We start from the raw sequence: 14,579 nt of genomic DNA on the forward strand, positions 1-14,579 counted from the left end.
GCAGAAAGAGCCTGAGAGTTCTGCAGAGCTGGGAGGGCATGGTTGTGGCCACAGATCCTCTCCCCAGCACTGCATTTGCAAAAAAGCGTAAGAAATAGGCATGAAGATTGACCAGCTCTCCCGACAAACACCCACAAGTTCCTCTTCCAGATCAATCCCAAATACCCAATACCCACATATTTGCTTGTGTCCCTTCTCTCTCCTCAAAGCAGAGTGCAAAGTGCATCATATTAACTCTGCTCCATCCTTTTCCTCCTACGACTCTTGCCAAAGAAAACAAGTAATTTGAAATTTCCAGTGGTTCAAAGAGATTTCATTGTCCTAAGTGGCCTCTATGTGCTGGGGTTTTTTTTTCATAACTCACACAACAGCATGACAAAGACTATGAGTCAGTCGCATTATATTACTGTGTGAAAAGGACCAAAAAATACATAAAGCATCGAGCGTTCTTCTCAGCATGATTATCACGTGTCCAGATAGGTTAAGAGACTTGCCCAAGGTTACATAGATTGGGAGGATATTGGCAAATCCTCAAAAGCAGAGGAGAGAAAGTAGGACTTATGAGTCACCTTAAAAGGGCCCTGGTCTTTCAGAAGGGGAAACAAAAGTCCTATAGTAACCCTAAGATTGCAAGCATCTGAAGAATCATTATGCCGAGAACAGATTTCTGCTTATGTTTCTACTTCCCCCGAGAGAACCAACAGGCTTAATATGTAGCATGAGGGAATTAGCTTGAGCACAATTTCTAAAAAGGAGGATCCCTAAAAACATAAATTATGGCATAAGATAGTGACAGCCTCACTAGGTCTCTGAATGAATGAACGATTGAAATAGGTTAAGTGGGAGGCTGGGTAAAAACAAGTCAGATAAGATGGCCTCTCTCTGCATCTACTATTCCCTCTGCTGCAATGCTTTTCCCTCAGAGCTACACATGGCGCTCTCACTCACTTCATTTAGATCTCTGAATGACATTGGGACAATGACATTTAATAAACTGTCACCTTCCCAGAAATGTTTCCACTGGCCACGTATTCAAAAGTGGCCCGTGGAATTTCTGGAGGAAGACAGATATGGTGGAACTCCATTGGCCCATTTCCTCCTCCTTTTGGTACTATTGATCTAGCAGCTTTGGCAAAATTTAGGAAATTGGAGTCTGAAGGGCCGCCATGGCAAGGCCTCCTCCGAGGCCCTCATTCTGCTCCATTTTTCTTCATAGCCTTTCTGGCTACTGAAATTACAGTATACATTTCTTTGTTTACCAGTTCCCTGTCTGCCTCTTGTGTTAGATGGCACACTCCATGAGGGCAGGGATGTCTGTCTTGTCCATCTCCCAGTGCAGACAGCACTGCCTGGTAAGTAGTTAAGTGCACCACACACATGTTTTTGAATGAATGAATGAATCTCTAGTTCCAAAGGTCTTTGAAACTTCTGCTCTTCTTATAAGACTTGGCACGTTTCCTGTCTGTCCTAGTGAGCAGAAAGGAGGTTTGTGAGTCCCCTGTCACCTATGTGGATGCCCTTGTAGATAACACTGAATCCCCAAGATGTGAAAGAGGCACCCTCCAGCGCAGAGAGGAGGCATCCATGCCTCTTCTGTATGGAAGCTCCCATTGCAGAAAAGGGGCAGCCCCAGGCTTGGATGTCCCCTGGAGGAGGGGGGACGCTGCTTTAGGCCGTCTCTGCAGCTCTGAGAAGGCTACCAAAGGTGGCCAGCAGTAGAAAGTAGTGTTTACTGTCATCTTGGAGCCAGTTAGAAGACCCACAGGTGTGGTGAACTGGTCAGAAAGCATCAGGTGAGTCTCAACATTTCTGACAGCTCAGAGACATTCCTTCTAAAACTGCAGACATCGAGTCTTCATCTTGGGGATACAGATCCAAGTGTCCAAGCAGAGGTTACTCTAGGGGATTCTTGACTGACCTCACCTGTACCCACTTGTGCCGAGAAGAGATAAGACACTGACTTTATTTGATAATCTATGCCCAGGCTCCATTCAGACCAGCCACGTTAGAAGCTCTGGGCATGGGGCCTGGGCATCGTCAATATTTTTAAAAGCTCTCCAGGGGATACCAATGTGCAATCAGCTTCAAGAACCACTAGACTAAAGTGAAATATAAATTTCATTACCCATGTTTGGATCCCTTTCATTTTCCCAAAAGATTGGCTCCTTGTGGAGAGAAAAGACTATTTTCAGAAATATGAGAAGAATACTGGAAAAAATCAACACCACGCACACACACTCACACACACTTACTCACCTACACACATACACACACACAAAACCTATAATTCATCAGATCATTTCCCTTCTATTGAGGGCTTCAAATTTCCTCATCTTTCTGAGCATCCTTATAGCATAAAGCAGACAGCTAAGTTCACAGCACCACCAATGGAATTCCTGGAGAAAGACAAATGGCAGAACTCCATTTGTCTGATTTCCTCCTCTTTTTGGTACTATGGCTCTAGCAGCTTTGGCAAAATTTAGGCCATTGGACCCTGAAGGGTCCCCAGTGCAACCAGGTGTGATCCACCAGGAGGATAAGGCTGTCTAAGTTGCGATAAGACCCTGGATTTGCATATGCCTCCACGCCCTTCAAATAAAACACTACATTTGTGGAGAGTGCCTGCTGCTTTCAAAACCCTGGTGTGGCTGCTTTCCCACGGGGCTGCATGTAGAAAGGGAGGGTCCGTAAAAAGCAAAAAAAGCCTGAGATCAGGCAAGCTGGATGCCGGCAGGTGAGACAAACCCTCACCAGGTGCCTTCCTCTTCTCTGACAGTGTAATATTAGAGACTTTGAAGAAAGGAACTCCTGGCTCCACTGTGTATCTGAAATTGGTAGTTAATGTTTATCTCTGGAGAAACTTTGGTGCCAGAATTTTACATTCGAACCTCTCTTCATGACAACGTGCAACACTCACTTTTGAACAAGGGGCAAGTAGGTTTTCTCAACAAACCTCTTTGGCCCACCTTAATTTGTTTATTTTTCCCCTTTTTAATAAACAGGAAGTAGATCTTTGCTTGATAATAATGTCACTGTTTTACATTAAATGATTAAATGTGTGAAATGAAGGGCTGTGCCTTCCAAGTTGCTAGGCTGTGTGTGTGCATGTGCATATGTGTGTGTGTGTGCGCATGCATGTATGTGTGTGTGTGTGTGTGTGTGTTTGGGGAGATGGGAAAGAAAATACTTTCTGTGGCCTGGATTGTCACTGTAAACTCAGCTGGAGTTAAGACATTCCAATAAACTGGCAAAAGTAACCTATCACCGTCAGAACACGTCTAAAAAGATGACAATGATGACATGGCAATAGCTAACCCTTACTGAACCTAAATACGTGTCGGGCACTATGGTAATTATTTTATATAGATAATTTTCTTTAATCCTCCTACCAAGCCAATGAGGTAGGAACTACTATTATCCTCACATTACAGATGAGAACAGTAAGGCACGGAAAGATTAAGTGAGTTGTCCTAAAAAAACAAATCCAGAGTGACTCAGAGCCCTTTAGCAGTAAGGACATAGAATGCATCTTTCTGGTGGGAGTCTTCCCCGAAAACCCCATCCATTTCTGATGCACAGCGTCAGCTGCTTCCGAATCCAGCCCTGACTCACCTTCTTCCCCTGTTTCCTCCCCAGCCTCTCTCAGAGAGCCTCCTGCAGTCCAACGCACTGACTCACTTTACTGCAAAGTGGAGTGCCTGCCCAGCCCCGTGCCTCCCCTCTCTCTGGATCAAAACCCCCTCGGCTTTGAATCCAAGTACCAGTTTCTTCGCGAAGCCATCCCAACCACTCAGGTTCAACCAGCTGTAAGGATTTTGTGTCCCCTTAATTCCACAAAACACTCTCTGTCTTCAAGAAATATTGGGCAAGTGGTTATTTTTATGCCTACATTACAGATACATACGTCACATAAGCATATTTCAAAGTCCTTCCTGTATAAGCACGATGCCTGCCATATTGCAGATGCCTCATAAATATTTTATCACTATCGCTTCCTGGACCGAAAAAGTTTAGATTATTTTATGACGTTTGCAGGGCAAGCACGTAATCAACAGAGAGCTGTAAGGACAGAAGGAAACTAGTAAGTTTTACTTTACGTATACATACTTCTGTTCCAGCAGCTGCTGGAAGATGTCTCTCTGCCCAGTTACCCATGCCAGACTTTGAACTGGTTTTAAACTGGAGGGGCTTTGATGACTGCTGTCCCTTCTGGAGTGCTATGGCAGGGGTGACCAGCAGGCTGTGGGTCTCTGCACACATGTCTCCATTCCGGACGCAACCATAGGCAGCGCTAAACCATTATATTCTAATTTTTGGAACCTCAATATGACAGGTGGTAGACACATCCACAGTACTGGCATAAGAACCGGTAAGCACGGGGCCACACATTTAAAATATGCAGGAAGAACAAACTGGCTTCTTGAACCCATTTCAAAAGAGTGTTCAAAACCACAATCTTGAATGACAGAGCCATGTGTTAGGCTAGTGAACACACAAATCCCACCTGGGAAGCACCCAGGTGTCACTTGCACACCAAACATAAAGAATTCAGGATCTTCCTTTAAGTAAAGACTAAGGCGAGGGTGGAAAATGATTACGCAATGTAATTCCCCTTTTCTTTCTCTCATCACACAATGGCCAACTGTCCTTTTTGTGTGTGTGTGAACTGTTTAAATAAAAAGCTTCTGCTGGTTTTTATTTTAAATATGAGAGAAGAAATCAAAGTTCCCGTTTGACAGGCATGGAATCTTTTTCATAATATAAAACCAAATGGAAAAAAAGAAAAGAGCATGAATATCATCAGGGGACGATTACCCACGACAATTAGACAATTACTGCAGACACTCAGTGAGGACCAGCGCCCTGGACTACTAAGTCTTAAGATGCTAAATTTATTTATGCCTGAACTTTTTTTATGGACAACCGCTCAGGGAAAATGACTTGATTCCTTCGCCTGACAAAGACAATTTAGGCAGCTGCTCTCCAACTTCGATTTCCAGAGAGCTGGAGATGAAACTGCTATCTGTAGAACAGCTTTTGTTCAATTTGAAGACCATATCACGGTGTACTTTAGTGACATGCCACGAAGGGGTTACTGTCCCATGATTGGGATGTCTTAGGCGCGATCTTTACTATGTGCACTTTCTTCATTTAATCATTGATTTAAAACCCCTCTCAACATTAAAGACTGGCAAATTGTCCTTTATTGACAGAGATACGAGACTATAAAAACATGTCTGCTGTGAAAGAGATGACTGGGAATCACCTAACAGAAAAGGCAAGAAAAAACAGACAACGGTAGACCTTATCACACTCAAAATTAATGTGCCGGTCCCTCTGCTAACTTATTCTAATTAATACAGCCACGCACTCACCCCATGCATTCCTAGCGCAGACTGTGAACTGAACACTATTAACCAAAGTCTTGCTTCCTTAAGCGAAAAAGGCTCTGTCAAGCAGCTTCAGGAACAACAGCAATGAAAAATAAGATTGCAGGTGCATACCTTAACCTCCTGATTGGTAAAGACCTCGACATCCACCACGCAGGCAACCAGAGTGGAAACATCACAGTCCATGCTAGGGGCTGGCATTCCCCCTCCTGAATTTTCAGTAAAGAGTTAGGCAACCTCCGAGTCGTGCGTGACGGGAATAGCCTCCGGGGGGATGCTGCCGTGGCCGGCCTGGATGCTGCCCGCCCAAGGATCGCCGGAGCTGGGCACCTGGAGCCCTCTCTCGGCTGCACGCACGCAGCCCGCCGCGTCTGAGGCAGAACGGCAGAGTAAGGAACGGCCCGGCTCTCTCATGGCAATGACATCACCACAAAGACTGACACAGGCTGAAGCTATTTTTTTTTCCCCCAAGCCTTTTATCTCCAGGCAGTGCAGTGGAGCAAATTGAACATGATTATGTGCTAAATCTGAACTCAGACTAAATCAATTCGGGCAGCGTTAGCTAGGAACTGAGTCATAGCTGTTGTTTCAGCCGGCTGCTTATGTTTGCAAAAAGCAGGGGGCAGAATCCGACACCAAAGGCTCTGCTTTGGGGAGGGTGGGTAAATAATTCTGCAGATGAACCTCCTGAGGTTAAGGTGTGACAATTTTCTGCCTCGGGGATGAGCAGGAAGTTGAGACCTTTTGCAAATTGCTTGGCTTCTGTTAATTGCCTGGTGCCGGTCGGACGAGTTACACATGTTCCGGGCATCCTAATGCAACCCAGGCACGGGCTGAATAGAAATCCATTTCTTGGAGTGACTAAAGAGCTGGTCGTCAGTCATTTAGGCAGGCTGGTAAGAGGAGATAATTAGAGGTTTGTGAAATTCTATTTGAAGCACATAAGTGTGGGCCAGTCACTCTAAAAGCACTCTTTCAGGCTGGGGATTTCAGGCTGTCCCCAAGGTCATTCAAACCAAAAGCCAGCCCGTGGAAAGGAGTTATACAAACATCTCACGTGGGAACAGATGGCAGAGTCTAATGGGCAAACACACTGACATGGGTCATTGTCAGAGCCTCGGGGCTCTCTCTCGCCTGAGACTTTGAGCACATGGCTTTGCCAGTCTCTTTTCCTGTTTGTGACTCTCTGAAGGGCAGGACCGTGGATATTTCACCTTTGTATCCTGAGCCTTTAGCAGAGTGCCTGGCACAAGAGGGCAATAATTGTTTAATGAATGAATCAAACAAAACAGGAATAGCCTTCTTTCACAGTTGGAGAAAACAAAGGAAAAGTATCAGATGAGTTTTATTTTACCCTTAGCTATAAAAGCCCCAGGAGAACTCACTAACATTCTAGCAGGATCTATCCCCAGTAAGACACAGTTGCATCTTCAGTGGCCATCGGAGCGTTATGATTTGTAACAGATTGGCCCCCCTCTAGCGCACAATTGGACAAAGTGGGCCAGTAGTGCATGCAGCTGAGAAAGGAGACATTTCAGACTGAGGGTGCAAGTTTCATGGTTGGTCCTCATTGGACTACATTCGAGCCTAGTGTTCCCCTTCAGCAAGACATTTCCCATGCTAAATGAAATCAGCCCACAAGTAAAAATATTTAGACTGATGAAACTGTGTGTGAGCGTGTGTGGCACTGCGGGGAATACGAAGTCATATGTGCGGATAATTCACCTAATACTTAGTGAGTGATGACTATGTGCAAAGTTCTGTACCAGATGCTCTTTAAGATAAAATGATGAATAAGCAAAATTCACCATCCTCAAGGGGCTTAAAATGCAGAGGAGGAGATAAGACATGAGATAAACACCTATACAACGAGGCAGTGGTGATGGTGGCTGAGGAGGTACAGACAGCATCCGGTGGGAGCACTGGAGAAAGAGCAGTGGATGCTGAAGGGAGCCATGGCAAAAGAGCCTCAAGGAGAAGGACATGGCCTCTGCTCTGAACTTGAAACATGGGTAAGACTTTGCCAGACAGCGAAGGGGTGAGGAGAGCCCTTCAGATAAGGGCAGCAGACTAGAACTGTCCAGAGAAAAGAAAGAATAGGGTATTTGAAGAGTTAGGCACATTGAAGGTTAAATTTAACTGGAGCCAGGGGAAGACAAGGCAGCAACAGCCAGGTGACTCAACATCTCGAGGGGCCCTCAGTGTGTATCCGGCCAACCATGGAACACCAGGCAAAGTTTCCGAGAAAGTAAACTGGGTCACAGATACATAAATAGAGCTAAAATATAAAGTATACACAAGGACGAATACAATTTTGAATACCACTGACATCTGTTCAAGGGGCAAAACAAAGAAATGGCTATTTTTTCATAAGCCACAGCATATCCTAAAATTTACTTTCTTAAGGTTCCACAGCAGCGGCATGCTGGTAAATGTTTAACAATCAGCTCTCTAGAAAGAGAAGCCCGATGTGTGGCATTTGCTGATTTCTGTGGTGTAAATATGCTCATCGTGGCTGATTGCAGGCAACCAATATCAGGGTACCGAATGCAGAGTTGGGAAAGGACTCTCATCGGACAGACTATAATCTGTTGGCGCCGGCCATTTGAGCTGTCTCCAGCCGGCAGTGTTTCATAGTCATGGAAACCTTGCACCCTATCAGGGATGGTTCCTCCGCAGAGGTGAAGTCCAGCACGTGTGTCTAGAGCGGATCAAGGACAGCAGGGACGACTCAATCTAATCCTTGCTCTCTTTACCTAAAAGCTCTGTGAATTATTTCACACATTCTGTCCAGGAAAGAGCTATAAAGGATACACATGTGTTAGTTCAAGACCAAGAGCCCTGCTATGAGAATTCTCGGCAGGAGGACATTAGTCTAGGCAGGAAGCAGAGCCCCATGCGAAATTTTAAAACGGTAGTTTTTTCTGATGCATCCTCAGTTTCTCCTTTCTGATTTGTTTCTGCCCTGGAACGTCCTTCCTGTACTCAAGAACCACTAACTTTATGCTTTCCTCTTTTAAAATATCTTTTCAAGGACATGGCTCTCAATTCGTTTATGTTAGCATTAAATGACCAAAAACCCATAGTACTGCCCATCCCAGAAGAATCCGTATTTTAACAGGAGACTGAGCTTTAAGTTAACAGTGTTTTTAGAGTGGAATTTTAGCCATTGAGAGTATATAGTGATTCTGAAATAAAATTACTGGACTTTTAATAGGTTGGTTCAACAAATTGGCTTTACAGTACAATTCAGTTGCCTATACCAAATACTCATTTTCTTATAGATCAGAGCCCGTAGGGCATTTCCCTGTTAAAATAGTGTCTTGTTTCTCTAGATAGAATGTACCTTTTTTAGCTGGGGGATGACTGGCAGCCTTGGTGGGTCTGGGGTGTGTATATAAGTGAGGCTCCAAGGCTCCTGCCTCCTGCCTCCTCTCCCATCTCGTCTCATACCATTTTTCTCTTTGCTGTACGTCCCAGATCCACTAGACTTCTCGGCATTCCAAGAAAATGCCAAACTTTTTCTCAACTCAGGGACTTTGCACTTGCTATTGCCTCTGTCTGAAAATATCCAGATCTCTTCACAGCTGGCTCCTTCTTATCATCCCGCTCTGATATCATCTCCTTGGAGAAGTCTTCCCTGATCACCTAAAATAAAATACGTGTACGCATGCGTGTATGCACGCACACGCGTGCACAGCATCAATCCCTAACCCAGCATCTTCACTTTAATTTTATTCACAGTACTTTCACTCTCTGAAATGACCCTGTTCGCTTATTCTTTTCTCGTTTATTGAGTGTTTCTCCACCTAGAATTTAATCTCTACAAAAGCAGAGAAATGCGCCTATTCTGTTGCCTGCTGTATCCTCAGGGGTTGGAAGAGCATCTGACGTCTAGAGGGTTCTCAAAGAAATATCTGAAGGATGCATGGATAAATAAATAAATGAATCTTAAAAGGCAAGTAGAAGGACTCAAACCAACAGAGGTGTCTCCTGACCTGGGAGTTTCAAGAAGGTTCTAGCTGGAGGATACATGGGCATATGAGTTCAGGAATCACACCCATCCCTGACAGCTGAGCCCTGGCACAGCTCTGCTCAAGAGCACTCTTCCCAGTCGAAGTGGCCAGAAAATCTTAGGATTCATCTAAACCACTGCTCTTCCAATGACTGACCACATTAAGGAAATGGATGCAACATGACGCAGATCCCTTAAAGACCACATCCCTTCTCCTCAGGCCAGGCAGCTCTCTAAGAGGATTGACGGCTGAGCTGATGCACTCACCCCCAAGTGGGCAGGAGGACACGTGGACCTTTCAATCCCAGAGGCAGCAGCCATGTCTGCTGTGCTAATGAGCATAGATGCTCCCATTACAACCATGGGTTGTCAAAGCCTTTGCTCCTTCCACGTGTCTTTCTGGATCACTTAAGTTTGTTTTTAATGTTTATTATAGAAAATTTTGAATATATTCAGCAGTAGGGAGAATACCGTAATGAGCTTTCATGTACCCACCACTCAGGTGCAAGAATAAACTGGGACCAATCTTGCTTCCTCTTTGCCAGTGGGTCTCAGAGTGTGGTCCCCAGATCAGCAGCGTCAACGCCACCTGGGAACTTCTTAGAGAGGCAAGTTCTTGGGCCACAGCCAAGGCTGAATCAGAACCTCTGGAGGTGGGCCTGGTATCTATAGTTTAACAAGCCCTCCAGGTGATTCTGATGGGGGCTCAAGTCTGAGAACCACTGCTCCACGTCCCCCACCACTCTCACACTCACCATAAGTTATTTTGAAGCACGTCTGACAACATATCATTTCATCTGTAAAGATTTCAGTATATATCTCTAAAGGACAAGGGCTCCTCTTTTGAAATCATAATACCTGTCATCACTCACCCCAGAAAGCAAAAATAATTCCTCAGGACCATCAAATATCCTGCCAGTGTCCACATTTCTCCAACTGTACTACAAATGCTCTCTTTTGTCCCCATCCCCTCCCTGGTCCCACCCTGTTGTCCCTTCCTTCCTTCCATCCTTCCTTTGTTCAACAATTTATTTATTTAACTCTGGTTCCACACTGGCGTGTCTCCATGTCTCTTATAATCTGTAGAGCCTCCTCCATCTCTTCTCTTTTGCTCCTCGCAGTTTGCGTTGTTGAGAGTGAAACCATGCCATTTGTCCTTTAGAATTTTCCCCAGTCTGGATTTTTCTTGATGAATTCCACATAGTGTTGTTTAACTGGTTTCTCTGCTTCCTGTAGTTCCTGCTAGTTAGATCCAGAGGATTGACAGATTTAGGTTTGTCAAGACTCCTTCACAGATGGTGCTGTGTCCTTCCATGAGGGGAGCGTAATGTCTGGCTGTCTGACTTTTGTGCTATTAGAGCTTTCATGCTCAATGCCTAGATTCATTCTCTCATCAGGAGTTGCAAAATGATGGGATTCCTTCTTCTCTTATTCTTGGAATACTTTCATTAAGAGGGACTGCTTTTCATCCATTACGTAGTTATCCTGAGCTACATTTTTGTAAGATGGGCAAAATACACACTTGATGCTTTTCCTTTATTAGCTAGTTTTTTTTTTAATGATTTGTTTCCCTATTATCTTTCAAAGAAGATCATTGAGGTTTTTTTCTTTTTTAAGTATCATTATGAACTCAAGGATTAAACATATTTGATGGGTTTAAATCCACTGTAGTTTCCTCTTAGGGATGCTTAAACTGCTAGTGAGAGTCTAATCAGGTTGGCTTCTGCGTCCTTTTGACACAATCTCAGTAACCCTTGAGGGCTACCTCGCCTTCTGGCATGACAAGATGTTCCAGCCTCATCCTGTCCATTTCCTGCCCCAGATAAGGAATCAGCCATTTCTCCAAGGAGCCCCAGTTCTACTCAGTAAGTATTTCATCAAATTTTAAGATCATAATCCGTATACTTAGAGGTGTTCTTGGCACTGGGTTGGTTCTTGTTTATAAGCCTTTTTAGTGGACAGAGCTAAGAAATATACAAATATATTTTAAGATAACATACATCATGAGTTCAGACTGATAATTCCAATTAAAATCCAGGACTACACTGTTTTTGCTGAAACTCATTTGTCTTGTAGTCTCATCAGTCTGTATCTCCTTTCTGCCACACGGAGTATTTTGGTCCTTACCAGCAACATAATTGCTCATTTGCCTTATCCCACACTATACGCACAGCAGCCTCAGAATCACACTATTAATACTACCAGCAACAATTGAAGATTTTTTCCCCCAGTTCTTTTAGTCCTTTGAGTACATCCCATAAAGGAGCTACAAATTACTGCTTTTCAGAGTCATGCGGAATAGTTCCTCTGTTCCACCAACTGGATACCAAGTTAGGTTCATTGGTTTCTAATATCTTTACTTTTAGAAACATTTACTTTTTAAGGTTCATTTGTTTCTAAATTTGTTCACTTTTTTCAAAAGTAAAATCTTTTGATTCATAAGGATGGCCTTTCCCATTAAATTTAATTTTGTTTTACAATTATAAAAAATATTACATATTTCAAAAATCAAAACTACAAATCTACAAAGAAATCTAGCTTCTATCCCAGTCTCCTCCACCCCATTCCCTTCCTCCCTCCCATACAGGTTACTGTTATTTCATCTTTATTGTTTATCCTTTCTTTCTTTTAAAAAAACACTAACAAATAAATATGTATTTTATTTTCCCTCCTTTTCTTAGACAAATGATAGGATGCTTTGCACACTTTCGTTTTTCTTGCTTTTATCACTAAAAAACATGACCCTAGGGATCATTCCATAGTAATATGTAGCAATATTCCTATTCCTTTTTATAGCTGTATAGTATTCCACTATGTGGCTTTACCAAGTTTGTGCAAGCAGGCCCCCATTGGTGAGCATCTGGGTTGTTTCCAGTCTTTTACTATTAAATAGTGCAGCAATGGACAGACTTTGCTCATGCTTTTTCATATTTTGTTATTGTATCTTTGGGACAGATTCTAGAAGTGGATTGCTGGGTTAAAAGGCAACTGGATATATAATTTTGCTAGATCCAGCCAAACTCTCCTCCACAGGGGTGTACCATTTGGCTTCCCCACAGCAATTTATGAGAAAGTGTGTCTCCCAGTAGCATGTGCTGCAGACCGGGTTGGCCATGTGCCCACCTGGTGAGTGAGATGTGGTTATCTCCACGGAGCTTTGATTTGCATTTCTCTTATTATGGGCACATTTAAGGTCTTTCTATATGTGACCCAGCCCAGCACTGGCCCAATCAATACCTCCCTATCTTTTCTCCAGCTTGTTTAGATTCTGCTTCTGACCTGAGCAAGCAAAATGTCCCAAACACACACTGACAGTTCTCAATGAGTTCAAGTCTGCATTACGCTTATTGTGAGCAAGGTGGAACATTTGTTCATATGGTTAAGAACCATTTGCATTTCTTCCTCTCCAATACCCCATTTTGGTCCAGTCATCAAATGCCAAATACATTCTCACCTCAGGCTCTTGAACTCGCAGTTCCCTTGCCTGGAATGCCATTCCCCAGTCTTAGCAGGGCTCACTCCTCCATAACTTTCAGGTCTCTGTTCAAATGCATCCCCTCAGAGAAGCCTGCCCCACTCAGCCTATCTAAGTAGCACCCTTTTCGCTATCTCCTTGCTCCGTTTTATTTCTCCTCAAAGCACTCATCACTGACTGATGTTATATATCTATTTGTATACTTTCTGTCTCTCTCTCCCATTGGAATGCCAGCTCCATGGTGGCACGGCTCCCCTACCTTGTTCACTGCGGGGTCCCCAAGCGCCAACAATGGGGCCTGCCACACAGCAAGAGCTCAGTGAATGTGTGTTGGGTGAATGAATAATTGAATGAATGGCATCATTTTGCTCTGAGAGACAGCTAAGAACAGACGCTGCCTGGGACAAGGACAAGAAATAAGTGCATATAATAGGTCCCGGTAAAGAAGAGTGAACCTGAGAAGGGAGGGTGAGGCAAATGAAGGTGCCTCCGGTCACTGGGCAATGTGGACGGTGAGGTAGGGGCGGGGGAGGTCTGTAAGAAGTGCGAGGGACATTAAAAGGGGACACAGAATGCAAACTGCCCCATTCTGCAGAAATCCCACACTAAGTGGCACTGCAATGCCCTCAGTCAGACTCAGGGACTGTCGTTCCATCAGTGCCCGGCCAGCACCCACTGAGGCCCCACAGATATCTTCAGCTAATCCCCGAGTGGCACTCCGAAGAAGCTATTGTAATTTCTTCTTTGCCTTACCCTCCTCCCCAGTTCCTGGGGTTTTATCCCTGCCTTGATCCAGCCTTCAGGAAGACACACTTCCCCCTTCCACCCTCCACATCTGAATCGAATGGTGCATTTTATACCGGACAGTGCTATGCTTAAGAGGCTGACATACTTGAAAAATTACAGGGATGCAAATAAATAGAGTGTCTGCTTAGCACCCCTGTCGTCTGCGCATCGAATTCTCTGGCAACTGAGCTTCATCGGGGGGTGGCTCTGACCAGGCCAAGCCAGTCAGAGTCCTTGTGAGGATTTTCCAAACTAAAACTGGGTCAGGAGCGCCAGTGCCCTGTGGTGCCAGAAGCTCGGGACTGTTGCTGGCCATGTTTTTTCCACCATCAAGCCAAATTCAGACAGAAATAGAAAGAAAAAGTAGAGAAAGGAAGTCTTGGAAGCATTGGAATCCATATTTCCAGTTGCTCCTGAGGCCTGGGGCACACTGTCCTTCCATGGGTCTCCTTATTCAACTCTTCCCTTGGGTGTGTTAAATATTCTGGTATTATCTCACCAATACCTCCCTTTTCCCCCAAGCTAATTCAGATATTTTTTCTGTCACTAACAACCAAAAAAGTGCTGGCTAACATACACACAAACATACAAACACACAGCCCTAGATTAAGTACCAGGGAACAATAAAGTGGGAGTCATTCATCAGGAGCCACATATTTAGGTCTCCAAATTATCCCATGGAAACTCCACTCTCCCCTCAATTAGACTTGAGGTGAAGGAGCTGGCACCATCCTAAACGTCCCTCTGGAGGTAACAGCAGGAGTCCCAGGATGGATTTTTGCACAGAAAATTCCTCAAAGAATCTTCTTTCCATTTCCATTTGCTTCACCCTCCTAACCCCTCCTATAGGTTTTAGAGCTAACTAGTTTTAGGCCACCTGCTTTGAAAATCTGATCCCTACCTCTGTTTGGAA

The 14,579-nt window shown here is 44.2% G+C and overlaps 1 protein-coding gene across 4 annotated transcripts in view; it reads right to left on the bottom strand.

Moving 5' to 3' along the window:
* Nucleotides 1-14,579, bottom strand: part of RCAN2 (regulator of calcineurin 2) — a 252,842-nt gene that overhangs the window by 91,068 nt on the left and 147,195 nt on the right. Inside the window, exon 1 of one of the 4 annotated variants that reach the window (XM_070586156.1) lies at nucleotides 5,505-6,526. The exons of the other annotated variants lie outside the window; for them this stretch is intronic. Within the exon in view, the coding sequence (XP_070442257.1) occupies nucleotides 5,505-5,591 (87 nt within the window). The 5' untranslated portion in view covers nucleotides 5,592-6,526. Of the gene's footprint in view, nucleotides 1-5,504; nucleotides 6,527-14,579 lie in introns of those variants that run through there. 4 annotated transcript variants of the gene reach the window in all.

This window comes from Equus przewalskii, chromosome 19, assembly GCF_037783145.1.
Source record: "Equus przewalskii isolate Varuska chromosome 19, EquPr2, whole genome shotgun sequence".
Lineage (NCBI taxonomy): Eukaryota > Metazoa > Chordata > Mammalia > Perissodactyla > Equidae > Equus > Equus przewalskii.